General features: G+C 43.3%; 1 protein-coding gene across 5 annotated transcripts in view; it reads right to left on the minus strand.

Annotated features, from left to right (window-relative positions):
* PATJ (PATJ crumbs cell polarity complex component) overlaps positions 1-15,495 on the minus strand; it is a 356,992-nt gene that overhangs the window by 5,293 nt on the left and 336,204 nt on the right. For 3 of the 5 annotated variants that reach the window (XM_021096558.2, XM_084964860.1, XM_021096557.2), the window contains 2 exons: positions 4,863-4,969; positions 1,398-1,521 (listed from right to left, as the gene is read on the minus strand). In XM_021096558.2, the coding sequence (XP_020952217.2) occupies positions 1,398-1,521; positions 4,863-4,969 (231 nt within the window). The remainder of the gene's footprint in view (positions 1-1,397; positions 1,522-4,862; positions 4,970-15,495) is intronic. The other 2 variants (XM_021096561.2, XM_021096560.2) reach the window with 1 other exon arrangement.

Raw genomic sequence — 15,495 nt, forward strand, 5'->3', positions numbered from 1 at the left:
ATTAACCTGTCCTCCCTCTGGACTGTAGCTGATCTACCCACAGTTATGAAGTGAGCTGTGATTACAGACATTCTGGAGTGGCTTTGCAGAGGCGAAGGCAGGCAGAACTTGCGAACAAGTAGGGGCTCTCTCTGTAGCTTTCCACTGTCCTTAACTACAGAGCTGGCTCTTTACATGCAAAGCAAAACAATGCCCCTAAAGAAGAATTATCTCAGCTACTTAGGGTGTTATCTTAGGAAAGAAGGGTCTGAAGGTGGATTATCCACCTTGGAAATTCTCAGACTGGGGTTGCATGGTTATCCAGAATATTCTGATCTGCCTTCCCTCTCCCCTTTCCTCTGTCACCAGGTCAACAGTCGTGTGTTTGGGAATAACATGGCTTCTTAACAGGCACTCTAGCAAGATGGAAACAGGTGCATAAATCTGCAGCTGCCTAATGTGTTCCAAAAGCAAATGCCAGATGATGTAAGGCTTACGTCAGGTCTCAGATCCAGGTAACAGGTAGATAAGAGCTGCACAGGGAAAAGCAAACGTGCATGTAGTGTACAGTGTAGCTTTCCAGGCAGAAAGAATCTATCTTATTTTTTCTTTTGAAGATCTTTATTACTTTAGGAAAATAAAGCGCTAGGGGTCAACTGGATCAATTAATAAGATTGTGATAAAAATCAATGAAGAATAAAGTTGTAATATCAATACTAAATAATTTTCAGAGATCTCAAAAGTTTATAATAAATTTAAATTCCAACTTATAATAATGAAATGAAAAACTTATCTAAGAGCCATCTAGGGGCAGCAATAGAGGGGCACACCATGACCTCTGAATTAAGTAGGATAAACTGGAATATTTAATTCCTGAAAAATATCATTATCCTGTCTTGGTCTAACTCACTGGGCAGTTCCTGCAAGTACTTGGCAGATTATTGGGAGAGAGAAACCACCTTCGGCTAAAGCATCCTGAGGTTTTGGTGATGGGCAGCCATTGACGCTGCACCGATTTGAGGCTTATACAAAGCTTTATGCCAAGGCCTTTTGATAACATAAAGGAGAAAGCCAAATCTGTGTCCAGCCCAGAACAATAGTTCCAAGACTAAAGAACGCTTCCAAAGCATGTGGCATGCTCCTTATACTGGCTGCTGAAAGAAGACACTCTTTAAAAAGTGTTAGCATCTACTTTTGTAATAGGGTCCAAAGAAAATTATATTTCTTGTGACTCCATTTTTACATAAAAGAATTCTTCTTGTGCTAGTGTGGTGCGGGAATTTCCTATAAGATGAAAATGAAACAAGCATACATGCACATATTCAGGTATTATCCAAAGTAAAGCAAAGCAAAACACTTGAAAAAAAAATCTCACCTAGGTTTCATTAAAAAAATTAGAGTGAAAAGGAAAAAAATACCTTTGCAAATATAGTCTTGACATAAATTGGCAGGTCTCCATGGGGACTTCCATAACCCCCTACAATACTAAACCCCAATCCTTCAGAGCCTTTCTCCAAAGTAATAATCTTAGGTGGAGGTGTTCTGAAAACACAATGCATGCTGTTTAATTCAAGAATCGATATTGCGAGGGAATTTCATTTTAATGGAAGAACACAGATTTGAGAGAGACTTTCATACTGCGAAACGATGAAGGTCAATTTATCAAATCAAACTGTCAGAGAGCAATCTAGAAACTTATTTTGAAATGGCCTATATCATGCCAATATTCTCGATGTTTTAGAGGTTTCTCTTTCATAAAACTCACTGTTTTTTTTTAACTAAAAATAAAGTCATGAGGCTGACGTTGTCAAAGCACTCTTCCATTCACTGAGGTCTTAACTTTTAAACTTAACTGCTTAACGCTGAACAGAACTGTCTTCACACCCTTGAAAAATGAGCCTGGACAGGGGATATCCTCTGAGCTTGGTGTGCACCGCAGTTTCAAGTGGACTTCTGAACAAAATAGGTGACGCCAGCCCAAGAGCTCCTTTGAGGGCTGTTCCTCTTCTACCTGAACATCCTCACGGCCCCTGACCCCACTCCCACCGAGAGGGGAAACTCACTCTTCAAAAACCCAACTCTGATCTCCAGTGTGATGCTTCTCTGACCCTCTTGGAAGCATGAGCCCTGATCTTCTCTGTGCTCCCTTTGCTCCTGGTCCAGATTTCCATACGGCACTTGTCATGTCACACTGTCATTACTCAACCGTCTTTCTCCTCTAACAGGCTAGCAGCCTCTCAGGTCCCCCTCCCGTCCCCCGCCACCGCTGAGCACTCCCAACACCAAGCATCATGCCTGGCACAACCTCAGGATCATGACTGTGTAAATGATGACTGAAATCCAGGAGAGAAGAGAGAAACCATGGTGAAGCAAAACGGATGAGGACAATCTGTTTCAAATGCGCAATTTCGATTTTCAAAGCTTCGTCCAGTGTGGAAGTCATCTCTCTCAGAAACAACATAGGTAAAAATGAAATTACCTGTGTGGGCTCAAGGAGTTAAAGCTAAGCTTAACTAATGCCAATTTCTTGGTCCCAGATGTGGTTGTCCGAAGGGTAAAAACCTAAAGGAACTCTGGCACCCCAGACCCTGTCCTCTTACTTGCAGGAGTGTATCCTGGCAGTGTCACTTGTTTTGGGGCCACACACGTCCAAAGAGGCTGAGCCATCTGATATAAACACAGCCATTTGTGTACTCAGAGCAATTTGCAAAACTGGGATATAAGCAACCTTTGAAAGAGCTGTTCTGTCTGACTAGAATATTCTTCCCTCTTCTCCTCCTTAGTTTGGCCCAGCTTGTTTTAGGCTTTATTTTGAGCTGCTTCCCACGGATACCAGTGCTGATGAACTTGCTGGTTGTTTACAGCAGGCATCCCTAGTAATTGCTAACGTCTATGTCAGATATATATTAACTGTTTCAAATGCCACTTCTGCTTCTTCCAGTTATTTCATTTATTTATTTAAAAATTTTTTTTTTTTTTTTTTCTTTTTAGAGCTGCATCTGCGGCATATGGACGTTCCTGGGCTAGGGGTCGAATCGGAGCTGCAGCTGCCGGCCTATGAGGGATCCGAGCAGTATCTGCGACTATGATGCAGATTGCGGCAATGCCGGACCCTTAACCTGCGGAGCAAGGCCAGGGATGGAACCCACGTCCTCACGGACACTATGTTGGGTTTTTAACCCACTGAGCTACAATGAGAACCCCTTTCCAGTTATTGCAACACTTGCCAACTCTTTCGGAACCATGGATGCATGGCTTTGTTTTCCAGTTCTCAGGCAGATCCATGAGGACTGGGGCAATGCCTTCACTATGTTTCTAAGTTTGAATCCTTAGGATCCAGCACTTGTGCAGTGTCTAGCCTTAGGAAAGCACCCAAAAAATATCTGCTGAAATGATTCATTATTCCCCAGGCTGAATGGTAATGACATCGTGAATAAGCTCTACCTCTCATCACACTGTGGCCTTATAAGCACGCTCAGGAACAGCCCCACTGGCTAGGCATGAACTGGATTCACGTCTCTGCAGTCAAACAGGGCCCCATTTCTAAGGATATTGAAATGGGAACCCAGGCATCCAAAGCCACTGTTCTAGAGCTAGCCCCTGGGGGCCACCAAATCTTTAGAGACGTTCACAATTGTGTCTCTTCACAATCAGAGCCTGTTTTCTCCGGAAGAGGGAGGGACACAGCTCTACTCCTCCACTGGCACCATTCGATGGAGTTTGTCTCCTTTGTCGCACACTTTCAGTTAATTTTAATTTACTTTCACGTAGAAGACTGATGGAAAAACAAACAAACTTCAAATGTTAACAGTGGTTGGATCATAAATGACTTTTAAATTATTTTATTCTAGTGGTTCCCAATGTGCCAGGAGCTGTGGAATTAGAGCAAAGGGCCTAAGTACACAGGGCATCTCTATTTCTGTGGACACATTAAGGGATGCTAAGTGTACAATATTCTTCATTTAAGGGCTCTGTTTTTTTTTTTTTTTTTTTTAATAAAGGGCCACTAAAGCTCAAAAATGTCTTACTTTCATATATTTGTTACATTTTAATAGTAAGCATTCATTATTTTCATAATGAGAAAAAAGTAAAATGAGTTTAGTTTCATATTCTATCCTCAAGAAAAACAAACTCAAAGCTGTCATTTAAGCTGATGAACTATCAGGACAAAGTTGGGAATGGCTGTGACCATCAGATCCTTCCAATAAACCATTCAGATCAGTCAACAAACATTTATTTAGTGACCAGGCAGCGGAGGAGCTAAGAGGAGTAACTCTGGGCAGCATTTCTCCAAGTGTGGATCCTTTGTCTGCAGCAACATTTCCCCGGAGAACCCACCACAGACCACCTGCTAGAACCTCTCAGAATGGGCCATAGGAATTAGCATTCTAAAATATGCTCTTTAGATCATTCTTAGGGATGTTCTAGTTTGAGGGACACTGCTTTAATGAGCAGCTTTAACTGCAATGACTGGTTTTAATGAAGAATGAATGCCAGCAAGTACGACAGTAAGAGTTAACCTCAGAACAAGATTTTAGCTCGGAAGACAGAGGCAACCTGTTTCCTTGCATAATAAAGCAGGGTGCACCTGGGCCATAAATCTGTGGTTTCTTAGGGGAAAAGGCACGGGCACTGGTCACAATGACGAGGGGCTGTGCGGGCAGGCTCTGTGGCAACGGTGTGTGCAGGGGGTGGAACAAAGCCCCATTAGAAGAAGTAGGGTAATGCTGGTGCTTTCTTGGAGATTCTCTAGCAACTAGAAAAGGTAAGGTGCACCTTCCCATTCTTCTCCTTTAGACAGCAACCTTTTCTACAATCTGGAAAAGGCCTCACTGCACTTTGGCCCACACACGTATGAGATGCTCTGCATCTAGAATACTCACTCTGTGTCCTCCGGATGGTGCTCAGTAGTGGGTGAACCAAGGTGATAGCCCGTGGACATGTTTTCAAGTTGAGTTGCTATGGCGCTTATATTGGTATCTGCTACAACCTGGGGGGAGTCAGAATAGGACAATTCATTATAAGTCAGTGGGCCAGCAGAGAAACTGTGCTCTATCCAACTTCAGTTCTCAGCCTCATCTTTTTTAACCTATCTGCACATTGGCACAATGGATTATTCTAAACTATTCTCTTTATTTGGCTTCTAGGACACTCCACTTGCAACCAGTTTCCTTTCTACCTTCTGGATCACTTGCTGAAGTTCTTGGATGATTGATTTATAAGGTCATCTATAAGTGATGTGCCCAATTGGGTCTCCACCTTCGTCTCCTAAGGTTCTCCTCTGGCTTCATTCTGCTCCAGCCCTGCTGGCCTCCTGGCTGTTCCTCCAACATGTAGAGACATCCCCACCTTGGCGCTTTGCAACTGCTGTGCATTCTGCCTGGAAGGCTCTATAGCCAACATCTGCATGGCCAGCTCCTTCACTTCCCTCAGGTCTTCACTCTAAAGTCACCGTCCTTGGCCACTCTAACAAAATTTCCACACCGATATTCCAGCCCCATATTTTATATTGTTTAAAAATAAATAACAGGCTCCTGGCACAAAAACAGACACATGGATCACTGGAACAGAATCAAGAACCCAGAAGTAAATGTACACACTTAGGGTTGATTAACCTATATCAAAAGAGGCATAAATATGCTATGGGGAATAGACAGGGTCTTCAACAAGTGATCCTGGGAAAATTGGACAGGTAGGTTTAAAAAAATGAAATTAGAACACTTTTTCACATCATAGAAAAAATAAACTCAAAATAGGTTAAAGAGCTAAATGTAATACTGAAAACCATGAAACTCCTAGAAGAAAACAAGCAGTACACTCTTTGATAGAAGTCTTAGCAGTATTCTTTTGGATCTGTTTCCTTAGGTAAGGGAAACAAAAGCAAAAATAAACAAAGGGAAGTAATCAAAAGTTTTTCACAGTGAAGGAAACCACCAACAACATGAAAAGACAACCTGTGAATGGGAAAAAATATTTGCAAATGATATGTCTGATAAGAGGTTAATATCCAAAATACATAAAGGGCTCATACAAATCAATGTCAAAAAAACAAACCACTTATTCAAAAAAGATGGAGTTCCCTTGTGGCATAGTGGGTTAAGATCTGACATTATCATTGTAATGGCTGGGGTTGCTCCTGTGGCATAGGTTCCATCCCTGGTCTGGAAACTTCTACATGCTGCAGGCATGGGGGAAAAAAAAAAGACAGCAGACTTGAATAGACAATTTTTTTTTTTTTTTTTTTTTTTTTTTTTTTTGCTTTTTAGGGCCAAACTCCTGGCATATGGAAGTTTCACAGGCTAGGGGTCAAATTAGAGCTAAAGCTGCTGGCCTACACCACAGCAGCTCTGGATCCAAGCCACCTCTGTGACCTACACCACAGCTCACTGCAACGCTGGATCCCTGACCCACTGAGCGAGGCCAGGGATTGAATCCACATCCTCATGGATACTAGTTGGATTCATTTCCGCTGCGCCAAAATAGGAACTCCAACAGTTTTTTTTTTTTTTCTAAAGAAGACAGAGATGGCCAACAGGCACATGAAAAGATGCTCAACATCACTGATCATCTGAGAGAAGAAAATCAAAACCAAAATGAGATATCACCTCATACCTGTTAGAATGGCTATCAGTAAAAAGACTACAAATCATACATTGGCAAGGATGTGGAGAAAAGGGAACCCAAGTACACTTTGGTGGGAATATAAACTGGTGCAGTCACAAACAGTATGGAGTAACATAAGTGTCCATATACAAAGAACAAACTAGTTGTTACCAGTTGGGAGAGGGAAGGTGAGAGGGTAAAGATAGAAGGAGTTTAAGAAAAATAAACTACTAGATATAAAATAAATAAGATACAAGGATATAATGTACAGCACAAGGAATAGAGCCAGTATTATACAATAACATTAATGGAGTACAATCCGCAAAAACACTGAAGTACTATGTTGCATGTCTGAAACTAATACAATGTAAATCAGCTATATTTTAATTAAAAAATAAATTAAAAAAAAAAGAAACTGGCCCAAAATGGAGTCATTGCATGCTAAGCCCCTGGGACTTAACACCTAACTTAAGTGCAGTTTCAGCTCCTCCTTGGAGTGAATTTTAAACCAATCAGTCAGGAATTTCCTATCAACACTAGAGAGGGGATCTTCTTGATAAGACCCTCTGCCTTCCCCTAAGGGCAGGTGACCTTGCCTGAAATAATCCACTCTTTTATTTTCAGAGAAAGACAAATATATGATATTGCTTATATGTGGAATCTTAAAAAAAAAAAAAAAGATACATAGAAAAAAAAAAAAGAAAGAAAGAAATAGACCCACAGACATAGAAAACAAATGTATGGTTATCAAAGGAGAAAGGAAGAGGAGGGATAAATTAGGAGTTTGGGATTAACAGATACATACTATTACATATATGATAGATAACCAACAAGGACCCACTGTGTAGCACAGGGAATTATACTCAATATTCTGTAACAGACTATAAGGGAAAAGAATCTGAAAAAGAATATATATGTGTGTGTCTGTGCGTATAACTGAATCACTGTTCTGCACACCTGAAACAAATTCAACATTGTAAATTAACTATACTGCAATAAAATAAACAAAAAACCACAAAACCATTTCAAAGTATTAAGAACAAATATGGTATAGTTCCGACAGCCCATAATAGGTACAGAGAATGAAGATCTGGAGTTGAGTTTTTGCCACCTAAATGATACTGTTTTGTTTTTGGCACTCAAGTTTTAGATTCCTCATCTGTTAAACAGGAATCATAAAAAGCCTGCATTGTCCTCTTATCCTGAAGTTGTCTTCTATCTCAACTAGTCTGTTTGTTAAGTTTGTTTTTTCCTTTTTACACTGCCCCTGTGGGATAAGGAAGTTCCCAGGCTAGGGGTCAAATCAGAGCTATAGCTGCTGGCCTGTCTCACATGCAGCAATGCAGTATCTGAGCTGCACCAGATTCTTAACCCACTGAGCAAGGCCAGGGATCAAACTTACATCCTCACAGACACTATGTCATGTTCTCAACCTGCTGAGCCAAGACAGGAACTCCTTGTCAGAGGTTTTTATTTTGTTTTGTTTTTCAAGAACTCCTGGGCTACCTCTGCTTCTGATGAATAGTTCTTCTATATAATAGTTCATTATAACAGTGTACAAGTACAGAGTGAAGGGATTTGGATGGCAGTGAAAAAGGAGCTTGATTTGATAGCAGCTTCTGAATAAGCCACAGAGGGTATGGTTGCCTAAATAGGTAAATTTTGCCTCAGTTAGTAGAGTATTAAGAACAAGGAAAGCCACAGGCAGGGCCTGGCCCCAGCCCCTGCTGGATCAGAATACATTTTGAGTGAAGCACTGTATTTTTTTTTTTTGATTTTTCAAAAAGTTTTATTGAACTATAGTTCATTTACGAGGTTGTGATAATTTCTGCTGTACAACAAAGTGACCCAGTCAAACATATCCACATATCCACTCTCTCTCAGAATCTTTTCCCACATAGATTATCACAGAACACTGGGCAGAGTTCTCTGTGCTGTACAGCAGGTCTCTGTTGGCCAATCATTCCACATACCTCAGCGGAAGCATTATATTCTGGGAGGAAACACTGCTCTGCATGGATTATTGGATCTTCTGGAAAGTCCATCATATAAAGAATGAATTGGAGAATATTTAGGATAAGAGACAAAGGAAATGACAGATCCTTCCTGACCACAAGAGTCCCTCTACTTACTACCAGTTCTTTATGCTCTTCTCCCAGGCAAACGAGTGGAGGAGTTGTCTTCGCTATGTAATCCTATCTACTCTTAATCTCCACCATCTTCAGAAGCCCATTCCATTCCAGCTTCCATCCCTACGGCCTGGCCCAAACTTCCATGATCACCCTCTGGTTCTTCCCTTGCTCCTGGGGCCCACCCTTCCATCTCTGCTATTCAGCCCTCATGGCTCAGTCTTGACTCCCTTCCCACTTGCACCCTCAGGGTCCAGGTCACAGCATGGACATTTCTGCAGCTCTAAATACCAACAATGTGGATGGAGTTCCCAACATGGCTCAGTGGTTAATGAATCTGACTAGGAACCATGAGGTTGCAGGTTTGATCCCTGGCCTTTCTCAGTGGGTTAAGGATCTGGCGTTGCTGTGAGCTGTGGTGTAGGTCACAGATGCGGGTTGGATCTGGCGTTGTGGCATAGGCCAGCGGCTACAGCTCAGATTCGACCCTTAGCCTGGGAACCTCCATATGCCGCGGGTGTAGCCCTAGAAAAGACAATAAATAAATAAATTCATTCATTCATTCATTCACTATTCATTCCAACAATGTGCTGCTTCTTCCCAGCTTAGTCGGTTGTATCCAACTGCCAGTTCAACATTTGTGTTTCAATATTCCAAAGCTTTTGTTTTTTGGCCACACCTGCTGTATGTGAAAGTTCCTGGGCCAGGGATTGAATGCATGCCACAGCAGCAACCTGGACCACTGCAGTGATAATGCCAGATCCTGAAGCTGCTGTACCACAGGAGAACTCCTCAAAGTCTTATTAAAGTTAACACAACCAAACCCAAACTCTTGATTCGACAACCAAGTACCTTCAATTCATTTTCCCTCTGGTTTTCTTAGTGGAAGGCACTAAGATGCCTTCTACTAAGGCACTTCAAAGCTGCCTAATTAGAAACTCACTAGGTGTAATACTGCATATACTAGATTGCTGGCTGGTGACCATCTAACTGGAAAGGATGCTAGGATGCTAAACATACAGGTGCTTATTCTGAATATCAACCTGATTCCGCCCTCACCTGTCATGTGTAATCCACCACCAAATCCTCTGGACTTTACCTCCAAAGTACTTCTCAATTCTGTTTACTTTTCATCTCTATGGTGACCATTCTGACCAAGCCATCATCACCAGCTGGCTTTTTTTTTTTTTGGTCTTTTTGCCTTTTCTAGGGCCTCTTCCCGGGGCATATGGAGGTTCCCAGGCTAGGGGTCTAATCAGAGCTGTAGCCACTGGCCTATGCCAGAGCCACAGCAACTCAGGATCCAAGCCATGTCTGCAACCTACACCACAGCTCATGGCAACGCTAGATCCCCAACCCACTGGGCAAGGCCAAGGATCAAGCCTGCAACCTCATGGTTTCTAGTCGGATTTGTTAACCACTGCGCCATGATGCGAACTCCCATCATCAGCTGCCTTTTAACTGGAATTCCCATTCACCCTCTTCCACTCTTTCTTCCATACAACAGCCAGTTATCTTTTAAAATATAAAATGGATAATGGCCCTTTGCTGCTCAAAACCTTTCAGTGGTCTCTCTTTGTACCTGGAATAAAATTACAGACTCCCTAATTATAAACACAAATATCCCTCCCTAGCCTACCCCTCTAATCCCATCTTTATCTTCCACTCCACCCCACATTCCACAGTTCTCTCTGCCTGGAATTCCACACCCTCCCCACCCTCCATCAAACCAGTTGGCCTGGCATCAGCTTAAAAGTCACTTCTATCATACAAGCCTTCTTTGGCCACCCCACGGCTAATTTCTTCTGTTTTTCTCCCCATAGCACTCTAAGTATTTCTCACAAACTGTCATGACATTTCCTTGTGATTGTTAACTGCCTTTCCCACCCAATCACAGGATTCATGAGGATAAGAACAGTTTCTCAGTATGAAGGTGCCCAGCACACAATTGTTTAGTGAGTATTTGCAGAACGAATAAGTGACTGAACCTAAAACCTTCCTAAGGAATATGGTGTATGAGGTTCAATTTTCTGAATTTACACAGAGCCAAGTGAGACTGATAGAGCTTATAAGGAGACTGGTTTGGGGTCTCTTTAGGAAGAAAAAAAATCTAATAATTAAGGCAGTGACAGAATGGAATGGCTCCCTTTGTTAGGACATAAGCCCACGGAGAAGCAAGTACTTAAATAGATACCACAAATCTATCAAATCTCAACGTGGTCAAGGGGATTCCTGTAGTTGGTGGGAATTTGGACTGTATATTCTCGACTGACATGAAACAGATCATCTGCTGTAGAGGTGAGGAAGAAGGTCAGTAGAATACTGTTTTTTACTTTTCTTTTTTTCAGGCCACACCTGCGGCATATGGAAGTTCCCAGGCTATGTGGGGGTGGAATTGGAGCTGCAGCTGCCGGCCTACACCACAGCCACAGCAACACCAGATCCGAGCTGCATCTGCGATCTACACCACAGCTCACAGCAATGCTGCATCCTTAACCCACTGAGCGAGGCCAGAGGTCAAATCTGCATCCTCATGGATACTAGTCGGGTTCTATTCTTTTTTTTTTTTTTTCATTACTCCATGAATTGTATTACATTTATAGCTGAACAACGATCATCACAACTCAATTTTAAATCATTTCCATCCCAAATCCCCACTAGTCAGGTTCTTAACCTTCTGAACCACAATGGGAACGCCTGCTTTTTTCTGTTTCCTTTTGGTCGCACCCTGGCATGGAGAAGTTCCCAGGCCAGAGATCAAACCTGTGCCAGGGCAGTGACAATGCTGAATCCTAACTACAAGGTCACCAGGGAACACCCCGCTTTTTTCTAAGATACCTTCAAAAGCTAAGACTTGATTGATGGCAACCTGCTCCTTTCTTTAGTGGCTCATTTATTCAACATATAACAGCTCCATGATACTGAATATAAACTGACCACTTACTCTGTGCTAAGCATTCTTCCCTATAGAGACAGGTACCATAATTATTCCCATGTTACAGAGCAGAGAGGTTAAGTAACTTTACCAAAGTCAGCTAAGGAGTGAGGGCTGGATTCAAATCCATGCCACCTCTCGCTAGAATCCTGTGCTCGTGATTGAATGCAGCGTGAGGCAAACCGCCTGGTGAGGGAGTCACAGGGTACAGACCCGGTCTGCCTCACCTGGCATCTAACTACAGTCTAGATGTGGAGCTGGGAAGAAAGAGGAGCAGAGTCAAACAAAAGCAACAGCAAGGAGAGTAGGTCTTCACGGCCCGTGCTTAGCAACAGTGGGACGGGGGAAGGAGGGAAATACATCTCTCCCAACCCCCACCCAGTACTATAACGAGGGGGCTCAGGGTGTAGGAGGGGCATCCCACAGATGTTCTAGGAGGAAAGCTTTTGAACTTTAAGAGAGTAAAATTTCAGCAGTCCATGAAATCAGGCACGTAAAACTATGAAACCAAGGTCGTCGGTTTTATTTGGGTAAAATTATTTTTTTTTAATCTAGCTAGAAAACATCAACTTACTTCCACAGCACCATCTTACAGAAAAACTCATATTCCCTCTAAAATCTGAAGGCCTCTTGCTCACCTCCAACCTTGAAATGAAAAGGGCCTGCCAACAACCGATAATGTTAAATCCTAGGGACCACCGAGGGTCCCTGGATCCCTAGAGCACACCGGGCTCCTGCCTGGTTGGGAGGCGTGAGAAATGTGAATGATTTTCACTGATAGCTTGGTCTTCTGCAGGAAAACAAGGAGACAAATTCATCACCCCCAGATGACTTTACAGCCTCAAGGCATATGTATTAACCACCCTGGTCTCAGAGTTGATTGGTCTTCCCAGGGATTGACCTGGGAAAGGGGATAATCTGATCTTGGAAGGGTGTAGATGTTCCTCTGGGTACAAGTTTGAGGAGATTGCATGTGGAGTGGCAGTCCTGGCTCAGCCCTGTGTCTGAAGTGCTCTTCGCCCACCAATACCAGGGACTGCAGCATGGAGGTAAGGCTGGGGAGGTCAACTTGAGTGTTTGAGGAAGGTGGGAAGGCAATAGGCTCCATGGGAAGTTAGCTCATTTTTTAAAATGTAAATCTTGGAGTTCCCATCATGGTTGTGGAGCAGTGGTTAATGAATCCCGACTAGGAACCGTGAGGTTGTAGGTTCGTGAGGTTGTGGGTTCGATCCCTGGCCTTGCTCAGTGGGTTAAGGATCCCGAGTTGCTGTGAGCTGTGGTGTAGGTCCCAGATGCGGCTTGGATCCCGAGTTGTTGTGGCTCTGGTGTAGGCCGGCAGCCACAGCTCTGATTAGACCCCTAGCCTGGGAACCTCCATATGCCACAGGAGTGGCCCTAGAAATGGCAAAAAGACAAAAATAAATGAATAAATAAATAAATAAAACAAAAATAAATGCAAATCTTGAACTCTTGGGCGCAAACTTCTGTGGTAGGTCCTGAGGACAGGGATGGGAGCAGAAGAAACCACAGGATAGCAAATTGTTCCCTGCACTCCAGTAAGCAGGCTTGCCATGCATCTAGTTCGGGAGGCAGAGAGGAACACGTGCCCTTCTGAATTGAGTGGAGAGGGATTCCTGGGCAACGCAGAGAGGCTTTGAGGTCCCGGGGATGGGTACTAAGGTCCGTGCAGCTTGATAGAGCTGTGGTGTCTGGAGTCCTTGGATCCCGCCACGGCCAACTCCAGCTCCTAAGATCTGCAGCCGAGGGTATGGCTTTTTACATCACTCAGATCAGCAACCCTTTCTCTCATCCCTCATGCCCAGGGGACTGGAGGGTGGCAGATGTGCTGCTTGTTTCCCACTCACTCTACAAGGTCATTAACCTGGTTCAAGACCTGTGGGTTCCTAAACCTATGTATTCCTCTTTGTTGCATGCAGTGCTGCTGTAGATACCCTGAGAGAGGTTCTTTTATTTTTTTTTAATTTTAGTTGATTTGCAATGTTGTGCCAATGTCTTTTGTACAGCAAATTGACTTAGGCATATATATATATATATATATTCTTTTTTTTAAAATATTATCTTTGGAGTTCCCATTGTGGCTCAGTGAATTTAACTAGCATCCATGGATGCAGGTTCAATCCCTGGCTTTGCTCAGTGGGTTAAGGATCCAGCGTTGCTGTGGCCCTTAAAAAGACAAACAAAAACAAAAACAAAAAACTTCCATCATGGTCTATCCCAGGAGATTGGATATGGTTCCCTGTGCTATACAGTAGGACCTTATTGTTTATCCATTCTTCTTTTTTTTTTTTTCATTAGGGGTCACACCCGCGGCATATGAAGGTTCCCAGGCTAGGCGTTGAATCAGAGCTATAGCTGCTGGCCTACACCACAGCACAGCAATGCCAGATTTGAGCCACATCTGTGACCTACACCACAGCTCATAACAATGCCAGATCCTTAACCCACTGAGCAAGGCCGGGGATCAAACCTGCAGCCTCTTGGATATGAATCGGGTTCATTACTGCTGAACCACAATGGGAAATCCAGGGTGCATGTATCTTTTTGAATTATAGGTTTGTCCAGATATATGCGCAGGAATAAGATAGCTGGGTCATATGGTAGTTCTATATTCAGTTTTCTGAGGAAGCTGCATACTCTCTCCCATAGTGGTTTTACCAATTTACATTCCCACCAACAGCGTAGGAAAGTTCCCTTCTCTCTACACCTTCCCGAGAGAGCTTCTTTAAGAGGGCAACTAGAAGGATGCACATATGAAATGCACAGACCTCCCTAAGGTGCCATGTAGTTGCACCGGTCCAAACTCTCACCAGATACTTAATGAAAATACTTTGTTTTCGCACATCTCCCCAACCTTGTTATGATCAAACATCTCATAAGCGCCTACCAGAGCAGAGGGATGTCGCTGACCCAAAGGAAGAAGAGGAGGAAACCTCGTCCCCGGAGCACAGGGCGGCCATGGACTTGGAAGAAGAGGAGCAGGTGTCTCTACCTTTGGAGGGGGAGGACACTGATCTGAGGGAAGAGGAGGAGGAGATCACCCCACCTGAGGAGGGATGGACGTGTGAAACGACGGATGGGAAAGAAGCCCTATCCTTCAAGCCTAAGGAACAAGCAGAGAGCGTGGAATCTCTGGAAGAAGAACCAATCAGTGTATTCCCACCTCCAAATACGTTTCCTCCTCCTGATGCAACTCCCCCTCCCTCCGTGTTTCCCCCTCCAACAGCATTTACCTTTAACTCTGTGTTTCCCCCTCCAACTGGGCATACCCCCAACTCTGTGTTTCCCCCTCCAACTGGACATACCCCCAACTCTGTGTTTCCCCCTCCAACTGGCCATACCCCCAACTCTGTGTTTCCCCCTCCAACTGGGCATACCCCCAACTCTGTGTTTCCCCCTCCAACTGGCCATACCCCTAACTCTGTGTTTCCCCCTCCAAATGAATTCCCCCTTCAAGAAAGTTCCCCCTTTGATATTTATTTCCTTCAATTTTCTCTCTTCCTCAAACTTACTCTGACATGCTCTCTTGTGCTTTGGCTCCTTTCTGGCATTTAGTAATTTATATTAAAAGCAAAACTAAATTCCATCAGAACTGTACGTTCTATATCAGGACCCTGTATGTCTGGTAAATTTTCTAATTTACCAGAGTAATAAAGCACAGGTCTTTACGGCATGGACCCTAGGATGAGCACCTTTCCTTAGGAACAGATTTGGGGGATGATGCTTTGAAGAATTGAGAAGTACACATATTTTCCAGATAAGTATGACCTTACAATGCATGAAAGCATGAGCTTCTTGCTTAGAACCTTCCTGACCTGCTAGTCCTGTAAA

This window comes from Sus scrofa, chromosome 6 (assembly GCF_054392235.1).
Source record: "Sus scrofa isolate SSC_HxYL_T2T_F1_AM1 chromosome 6, Sscrofa_HxYL_maternal_Yorkshire_Landrace_v2.0, whole genome shotgun sequence".
In the NCBI taxonomy this organism is placed as follows: domain Eukaryota; kingdom Metazoa; phylum Chordata; class Mammalia; order Artiodactyla; family Suidae; genus Sus; species Sus scrofa.